This window comes from Humulus lupulus, chromosome 3 (assembly GCF_963169125.1).
Source record: "Humulus lupulus chromosome 3, drHumLupu1.1, whole genome shotgun sequence".
Classification (NCBI taxonomy): Eukaryota; Viridiplantae; Streptophyta; class Magnoliopsida; order Rosales; family Cannabaceae; genus Humulus; species Humulus lupulus.
Genome location: NC_084795.1, coordinates 244,372,034 through 244,382,158, shown reverse-complemented (window position 1 = coordinate 244,382,158; position 10,125 = coordinate 244,372,034). Strand labels below are relative to the sequence as shown.

General features: G+C 27.1%; 1 protein-coding gene across 13 annotated transcripts; it reads right to left on the bottom strand.

The window, feature by feature from the left end:
- Window positions 1–308: 308 nt before the first annotated feature.
- Window positions 309–6,990, bottom strand: LOC133823529 (uncharacterized). Of its 13 annotated transcripts, none has more exons than XM_062256347.1 (6): window positions 6,428–6,989; window positions 6,257–6,305; window positions 5,073–5,151; window positions 4,756–4,793; window positions 4,540–4,672; window positions 309–676 (listed from the first exon to the last, which is right to left on the bottom strand). In XM_062256347.1, the coding sequence occupies exons 1-5, from the start codon at window positions 6,540–6,542 to the stop codon at window positions 4,657–4,659; spliced, it is 297 nt and encodes a 98-aa protein (XP_062112331.1). In that variant the 5' UTR covers window positions 6,543–6,989; the 3' UTR covers window positions 309–676; window positions 4,540–4,656. The 13 variants fall into 13 exon arrangements, with proteins under 13 accessions (XP_062112331.1, XP_062112333.1, XP_062112330.1 ...); XM_062256349.1 differs by having other exon boundaries at window positions 309–671; XM_062256346.1 differs by having other exon boundaries at window positions 4,562–4,672.
- Between the last annotated feature and the right edge of the window lie 3,135 nt (window positions 6,991–10,125).

Genomic DNA, 10,125 nt, shown 5'->3' with positions numbered 1-10,125 from the left:
TACGACTACTACTACTACTACGACTACGACTACTACCACTACCACTACCACTACTACTACTTAAAATCCAACAAAATGATTTTACTACCAAATTTTGGTAGCAAACAATTGTTAAACTAGTAGCAAATAAATCTTAAATAATTTAAAAATATAGTAATTTTACTACTAAAATTTGGTGGCAAAATTAATATACATTAAATTATGATTTTTAATCTAATATATAATTATTTTTAATTTTTTTGTTATTTTATTATTATAGCATTTCTAATTATTTGTTTATTATATATATATATAAAACATTATTAAAATACCCAAACTACTTTTTATAAAATTAATGAGCTATATTATATACAATTTAAGTGTTTACAATACAAAATCTAAAATATTATACAAACTAATCACATATACAAATCTACACACTACATCAAAAGTTCATGTTACTGCATTGAAGGAACGTGCTTTTCTAGTAACCTGCAGTGAAGGAACGTAGAATGTAAGGGTCGGGACTGTTTTGTTTCTTTCATAATATATATATATATAAACATGTATTTGCCATTTACAAAAAAAGAAAAAAACTTTAGAGCAATATCTAGTCGCTCATTCATATGTTCTACAATTTTATGGCTCTTGCTGTCTATGAATTACACAATATGCTCCAGTTCTTCCTATACCTGCACTGTAGTGAAAAAAAAAGTTGAAGTCAATTGGGAAGAAGAAGAAGAATTGAAATTTGGAAACTATACTTGAAGTATCACCATGAATGAGAAGAAGAGAATACAATTAATATTGCAAAGTGGGTTACGTGTGAAACAAAACTGATTAATATGTATTGGACAATAATACAAATATCTTTGACAAAAATTTAAAAAACTAACCTGCTATATATATGCATATTCTATTTTTTTTAATAACAAAAAACTACTTAACTTGACTATAACCACACATTTAGGAAATAACAACCATTAATAATAAAATAGTAAATTTAGTTTTAATTTATTATAAGAGTGTAAAAAAGCAAATAATAATCATTAATTATAAAAATACAATTTAATATTTTCAAATTTGTATTTCATAAAAGATACATATCTATATACGTACAATTAAGCACAAATATAGGAAATAAAAGTATTAATTAAAAAAAATAGAAATAACTAATTTGAATTTCTTAAAAAGGTTACTAGCTAAGAAAATTAATATATATACATATCTCTTCTATATATATATATAATATTTTTATTTTAAATTGCTTTAATTACGGTAATTGAGGAATTGAAAATCTACAAGTTCATTTTTTTATTAAAACTTTCAAACTTACTTTAACCTTGATTTTTTTATTTAAACTTTCAAACTTACTTCAACATTTTAAAATAAATTCAATAAAAAAAATTGATCAATGCCTTTACTTGGTTTTTTGTTAAGGTGAATGATAAAAATATCAACCTTGATATTTATGTTTCAAATTTCTATGCATTAATAAATAATATTCAATTACACTGATTGACTAATTTGAGATCTAGACCTTTATTTTGGTATTTACAATTTGTTTTATTTGAAAAAATTGTGACTAAATAAATAATCAAATCATTCTGAATAAATAATCTCTAAATTTAATCTATTTTGTTGAGATCTTTTCAAACAATATTAAGTTAAAATTAATTTTAAAATAATATCTATAATTTAACATCACAATCACATTCTTATATGAGAGTTATCATATCAATTATTTTTATCAACATAGAATTTTTCTCTCCAACCAATATCAAGTATGAGAGTACATCATAATTATATCTAACTCAATTTCTTTATAATCATAAATCATTGATTGCTGTATTATTTAAATTGATTTACAACTCTTTTTTTTTTCTCTCAAATCAGGTGTTCAATCTATGCAAAATTCCAAGGTAAATCTTTATTGTCACATAAAAATATTGCAAATTCAATTTTTTTTAAAGAAATTATACTATTCATCTTATACAAAATCAGTTTTTATCTCAAATCAAGTAGGGAGTCACAAGAATCACAAGGTACCATCTTATTTCCCATACAAATTCAATTATAAATTACCATATTTATCTTATAGAAATTAATTTTTATCTCAATTCAGATAGTGTTTAGGTACCATCATATACAAATTCATTTATAACCTATAAACCTACACTTGCCTCTCAAAAGTATATTTAATAAATCCTAAATAATATACTTAATATAGTAACATATATAAAAAATATTAACATATAAATATAGCAACAACCACATAAATAATGTAGCGTTTCGAAATTTTACTTAGTTAGCTAGATAGTAGTTGTAGTATTTTAGCTTCCGTGGATTTTGGTTCAAACCGGGACTTAGTTGGAAACTCCTAGCAATAGTTATGGATTTAATAAGTTTAACCTATAGTTTAAGAATATTAATTATAACATAAGATTTGATTAATATTGCTGGTTATTAATATGATAATTATTATAACCTAAGGTTTAGATAGAGCCAATAAGAATATAACACTTGTCATGAGCATGGTTATTCCTAAGGTTTAGATAGAGCCAATGGGATTATGACACTTGTCATATGCATGATTATTAAGAAATTATTATTTTAATGATAAAATAAGGGAAATATAAGACTTAGTCTTCACCAGAATCTGTTAGGAGCATGACATTTGTCACGATTTTATTTAATTGTGGATTAGGTTGTTATTTAGATTATTAAATAGATTTTCCCATAACTTTAGGGTATTGTAACTTCTGACCTATTTTTGACCCAGTTATATTATGAATTTCGAAAAATAATATTTCTATAAAGTTGTAGATAATTGAATTACCTTTCTAACGGTATAAAGATAGTCTAAATCGGAGTCCTAAAGCTCTAGTTATATTAATTTTACTACAAATGAGTTTAGAGTTACGAGATTTAGGAAGTTAGATGTTAGGATTATATATTTTTTTTATTTTTTTTATTTTTTAAAACAAGCTTTGACTCCTTAGACCTACCTTTGAACGATTTGACCGAGTCATAAGCCTTTGACTGAAGAATATTCAAATATTTGCAATTAAATTCATTATTTTTATTCAAAGCCAAAAAGAAGATCTTTATTCCTAGAACTCTATAAATATGACTTAGAACCCAGCCCTTCCATTCACTCTTCAGCTGTGATTAGACTCCAAGGTGCTAGTGAGACCTTAAGAGTGATAAACACTTGGGTTAGGAAAAAACTTTGTCATTCTTAAGCTTTATCAAACACTTGGGAAGTGAGGATTATAGTGTTTCGGTATTGGAGTTAGACCAATCCATAAGGTCAACTGAGGTACCCTTATTCTTAAGTTTCATTCTGTTTGATTCCTTAGTTTATTTAGTTTTCATTCAGGTTCTAACATTTGTTATGGTTTTGTGGTTAGGATTTTAAGTTCTTTGATCTTAAGGTGTCTTTTCGGTAAGTTTCCTCTTGATTATTTAGTTCTATTCCTTTCATCTCTGTCCTTTAGAAATACTCACTATTTGTATCGCTGGTTTTAGGAGTGTTCCAAGTTCCGCTTTTGTTCTCAATTATCCCGGTGTTGGTAAGGAAAATTAGACAGTTTAGTATTATGATCTAGTTTATGTAATGTATGATATAGTTTATGTTTGTATGACCTAAAATTTCAGGTACAATAAAGGGGTAAGTGTGTTTGGACCTAAGGTGTCCAATGATGTATGACAGACTATGTCCGGTAGGCTCGGTTGCCAAAACTTTATGATGGACCTATGTCCGGTGTATGACAGACTTTTTTCCGGGGCTTAATTGCCACCCCTGTATAAGCACTTATCTTTTTATCATATCTGATTTGTTATTTTTAGTTATGATGATGATATATGACCTATAATTATGATTTATGATCTATGACTTATGACCTATGACTTATGAATTAGAGTATGATATATGATTTATGGCTTAGATTATGATTTAGAATTATGACTTAAGGTATGATATGATCTAGATGTTGTGTTTGTATGACTTTGGTGAATATATGTTATGTTTGATTATATGACTAACCCTTGTTTGTATTTTCCTTACTGGGCTTAGAAGCTCACTCCTTATGATGTTGTTATTTCAGGAAATTAAGGATAGAAAAGCCGGTGGCGAGTGGGACCTAAGAGCTTCGTGATGTATTCGTTGGGGACCATATAGTCGAGCAAGATCAAGCAGGCCAAATTATTTATTTATTTATTTATTTTAAAGTTTATTTTATTTATATGTTGCTCATTTTTATGTTAAAGACAAATATTTTATTTTTATAAAACCATGGGTCCATGTATTTATTTTTAAGTTTTTATTAAATAAAAGAGCAATATTTACAATTATGACCCAACGCTGTGTTCTCGGTAATCTATGAGAAATTAGGACGTTACAAATAAATAGTTAATAAATATAGTAACCAAATAACATATTAAAAAACATGCAATAATCAAACAAATTTCAGAATATAGTAACGAAATAACATATTAAAATCACATGCAATATTCAAACAAATTTAAGACAGAATAGCTTTATAGTAAGAAAATTACCTAAAAATTAAAAGATTGGTACCTTAGAATGTTATCAACAAGGTCAGTCTTTGACCCAAACCAAGCTACTACCATTTTGGAATATGATTAGAAAACTTGTCCTGTTTTTTAGCCTCCCTAGGTCTTGTCTCTACTACAATAAAACAATAAGTTTACAACCAGAGAACAAAACAACAAAGTATAAAAAAATTTATAAACGAACATAACCAAAACTACCAGAAATTTTGAAATTCAACACCAAAGATTACACAAACCTGCAACCCCAAAAAAGCTAATATTAGAAACTATTTATTTCCTAATAATATGTTTGGAGGAAAATTTGTTAAAGACAAACCATAATAGAAGTACTAACATCAACAAAAGGGACTACATGGTAGAAAACACAGTAAAAGAAGTTGCTTTCTTCTTAAAGGTCTTGTGATTATTTAAGAAAAGCACAAATACAAAACACATCACCCATAACAAAACGAAAAGATAAAACAAAAAGCAATAAACTTCATGCAAAAGTTCTGCAATATATTTTATAAATAAACCTTAAACTTGCTTTTGTCAGATGACTGCACTCGGCAAACAAATCCAGCTTGTGCTTCCTCTTCAGTTACAATGACTCCACTATAGTTCAAGAAAAACGATAACTCCCATTAGAGAACTTGCATAAAACCCACAATAGGAGCTTCAAATTTACCATTATTTTCTCCATTGAAAAACCCACTAGAAATTTTGGAACTAAAACCCATAAAAGAAGCAAAGACAAAGCAAAATAAAATCAATACATTTCTGGGTTGCTTGCCATAAAAAAAACTCTGTAATTAAACTTAACTAATATAAACATAATTAGTGAGCCTCCTAAATATCACTATAAACCATTTTTATACCCTAAAACATACAAATAAAAAATAAAAAACCATTAATTCACCAATACTTATTGGTGGATAAAAGTCTTGATATGGGACATCATTTCCTAAGTTCGAAGTTGAGAAAAATTAGAGTTATGCAGGATTGGAAATGCATGACCAACCCTTTTATACATAACAATTTCCACCCTTCCATGAGCTAGCCAAAGCATTACACAATGCTAAGTTTCTGTCTCTCAATATATCCATCTCCGAAACACACACCATTACAGCCACATTAGAACGCAACTTGGCCAACAAATACACAACAGAGTTAAACAGAATAAAAATATACTAAAAAAAATGCTTACATTAGAGGAAAAAAAACATAATTTAATTATAAAAATATTTCAACAATACACAAACAAAAAATTAATCACACACAAAAAAAGAAAAATTAATGAGAATAGACACTTAATTTGATAAATAAGATGGTGAAGAAAGTGGCCAAGCCCAACACTCGATCATAATGATTAGATCAATATTATGGTTGAAATTAAATTTGCAGTGAGGATATAGAACAGATCTGAATATACACACACACATACACAAGCCGAATAACCAAAACTTATGGGCGTTAAAGCAAGAAAGTAGCTTAAACAAAAAAATTGTATATGTTTATTCTTATTAATACATACATAAGTTTGAATAGTCAACATCCCAATACAATAAATACAAATTAAACTTAGAGACTACACTCCTTATTACTCCTTAATGTAACCTCAATTCGATGTAATGATTATTCATTTCTTCCACAAAATTCCCAAGAAGACAAAATCTGTATCCTAATTTCTTGGTCTCTAATAATGGAAATGCATTATTACCTCCTGTTTGAGCTCTTTGTTGTCCTTTCCCAGTCATTCCAAGACCAACCTATATATATATACATAAACATAAAAATTGATTTTCCAGTAATTGAAAAATACACATACACACACACACACACACACACACACACACACATATATATATATAAAGAGAGAGAGGAAACTAACCATAGCTCGTGGAAGACATGGCCGCAAATGGATATAGCTTGAAGATCTTCAACAATGGCCTTGAGATCTTCGTAGCAGATTGAGAAAATGGTTTTCCCAAAGGCGTTGTTGCCATTGACCATCTCTGTTAGGGTAAAATATATATACATGTGAAAATAAGAGAAGAGAGGCAGAAATCACTCCTGGTTTGGTCGTGGTTTGGTGTGAAAACAGGCGAGGTGAGGTGGCTCAAGGGTGGTCAGATGGTGGTGAGGGCTAAGTTGGGGTCGCGTCACCTGGCTTCGGGGTCACACACGAGGGAGGCCGAGATGGGCTTGGGTGATTCGGACACTTGCACTTGGGTCCTCACGACCCGGGTAGGACCGTTGAGGTCGAAGATGGTGAGGAAGGGATGACGGGGTCTGGCTGTTTTTGGGTGAGGGGAGATGGAGCTGACGAAGATGGTGGTGGTATGAGGGAAAGAAACATAGGGTATGAGGAGAGGAAAGAAGAGATCAGAGAAAGAAAGAAAGAGGGGCGGCTGATGAGTTTGGCTAGCTAAGAATGTGGAGAGAGAATAGGGTTTCAATTTTTAAAATAATAATAATAATAATATATTATAATTATATTTAGGATAAATAAACATAGTTCTAAATTCTGGTTTATTTTTTATTATTACATTCAACCTCTCTGTTTTTTTATTATTATACATTACATATAAGTCCAAAATGCCACCTAGTCTACTTGCAAATACTCCATTAATGTTTAATCACTTACAATTCTAATCATTAATTTTTTTTTTAATGTACGTAGTGTAAGACATCTTGGGAATCAATAAATGTAAAAATTGTTGTATTGAATTAAACACATTAGAATTAACACACCAACAATTTAGAGCCAAAGAAAATACACAAAGCAAGTAATTTAAAAATAATATTATTTATATCTATTTTTTACTTCTTTTGGTTGAAAATAAAAATTATATATTTAAAAATAATATTGAGCTCCATCATTATCTTTGTCAAAATGTAGGGTGTTTGGATTTACATTTCAATTTTATTCATAATCATTTAATTGCTTCCAGTCAACTCTCTCAAATAATTATTTTCTTTATTTTTGAGGTAAGTCTTTAATTATAACTTTCATTTTTATTTTGGCTTGTCGATTGTTGTAATTTATTAATATATTCTTAAAGAGTAATTTGTAGAAAAAACATCATTTTTTTTGTAGCACTTAAATACCCCAATTTTTATTTTCTTGATAGTCGTAGGTTCAGCTTTTTTTTTTTTTGCTTTGACCCAATAATATGTAATTTTTACCCCAATAATCTTAAAATCTATCCAAAATTTATACTACAAAATATTAATAACTAAAAATTTATGTCTAAAATTTATAACTTAGGTAAAAAAAATTATTTATATATATTTAAATTCATAAAAATTAAATAAGCTAGGTAGACAAAATTTGGAAGATATTATCATCATCATATAATATTAATAATTAGGTTATTTTGGATAACAAATTGGATATATATTAATAATAATATTCATAATATATAAATTGTATATATTAATAAATATATAAATATTATTGTTATTAATTTCCATATATATATATAACATAGTTTGGTGGATTAACATATTTTTATATAAAAAAATATAACTACATTAAAAATTTAACTTTATTATTATTATAACTTAATTTTCAGGATTACACCATTCTCTATTCACCTTCAACACTTTGAGTGCTACCAGTTTAGTAGTAAAATATTAATTATTTATTATTACATAAATAATTGGAAGTTGCTTGGAATATGAAAATTTAGTTAATTAGTATATTTAAAACATATTTTATCATTTAATTATTTAAATACAAAATCAACGTGCAAATAGGTTGATTTAGTATATATGTCATATTTTATCATATTTTATGCATTGCAATTTTATTATTAATAAGTAACGTGCAATTTTATTAATAATAGTAGTGTTTAAATGTTTATAATAATAGTAGGGTTTTGGGTTTTGAGTTTAATATTAATGTGATCTTATAATTTATCCAAAATTTATACTACAAAATATTAATAACTCAAAATTTATACCCAAATTTTTTAACTTTGATAAACAAAATTTTTATTTATATATTTAAATTAATTAAAATTAAATAAGTTAGCTGGACAAAATTTGAAAGATATTATTATCATCAATTTATTATTTAGGTTTTATTTTCATTTAACTTTAGAATTTTATATATTAAATTATTTTAAATTAGAACTTAAGCTAAGATTTTCTAAAGTTTTTTTCGTTTTTTTTATTTTACTATTTAATTAAATTTATAAATGAATAATAATTTTAGTATGTAAAATAATTTATCCTTCAAAAAGAATATTTAAAGTATTTTTTAAATGTTTTTGAATTTTTTATTAGATTTTAAATAATTTTTTAACATTTGAATGAAATTTTAAATAAAACATTAAAAATAATGACATGTACCAATCAAAGACTTCCACATATGTGTCTATCTGACATTTAAATTAAATGTATTTATAAATATATATATGTAAAATAATTATAAACAAATATGCATGTAATCGAGTAGGATAAGAAACACTTATACTCGTATCCTACCCTATACTCGCATCAGATACATGTTTTTTTTTGTACCATAACCATATCATACCCTAAAACTGTTGGAAATGTGCCCTGAAAGCATATGTAGTAGACATTGTTTTATGAAATAAATAAATAAATTGAATTTGTTATGCATATATTTTATGGACTATATTATTCTATGATAATATTATGTAAATATCAGCAAAATTCCTAAGTTCATATATGTGATCTCAAACACGTATTGGTACGGGAGGATTGTGTTTGAGATAAATGAACTTGAATAGTTCGCAGTAAAATAAAGTTATGGAATCTTTAGATTAATTACTGCAAGTACGGTCCACTAGTATTATGAATACATGTGATGTAGATTCGGATCACTAGTGTGGTAGGACACTTTAGTGGAGGTGCTTTATATATTAGAGAATATATAGAACTGGACCAGATATGTTTATTAATACTTAGTTAAATATCGTTTCAAAGTATTAATTAAATATATCAACTGATGATCATATACAAATAGATCTTAATCCTGAAGTTACTATGAACTCCTGTTTATGTATGAGTTCTTTGATTCACTTGTTAGGATCTGTCAGAATGATCAGGCTAGAAACTTTTGTTTTGAGAACTCATTAATATAGATGGTTGGGGACATAGTATACAGATATGGAATCTATACCTTCTCGCAAGAGATTGAATGATGGTTCTCTTAAGGGTTGACTTTTGAGACTGAAAGGTTATTGAGCTCAAATTCATAATTTAGTTATGAATTAACCTTCACTAGTAGAGTCAATGGTACTTAAGGAAACAAGAGATAATTAAAAGGGTAAAACGGTAATTTTATTCCTGATTAATTATGAACCATTATTAGAGGGTCAAGTTGCATGAAATGATTATATCAATGGACGATTTATGATTATAAAGTACTCAGTAAATGAAATGTCTATAATTACAAGAGTGCAGTCTCATATTTATAATGGAATAATAATGAGATTAATAAATTAAGATTATTTAATTAAAGAGTTTAATTAATAATCTCAAATTTATTGGAGCTTGGAATTATAGGTCCATAGGTCCCCATAGCGGCTCTATCAATACTGTTCAAGGTAAGAG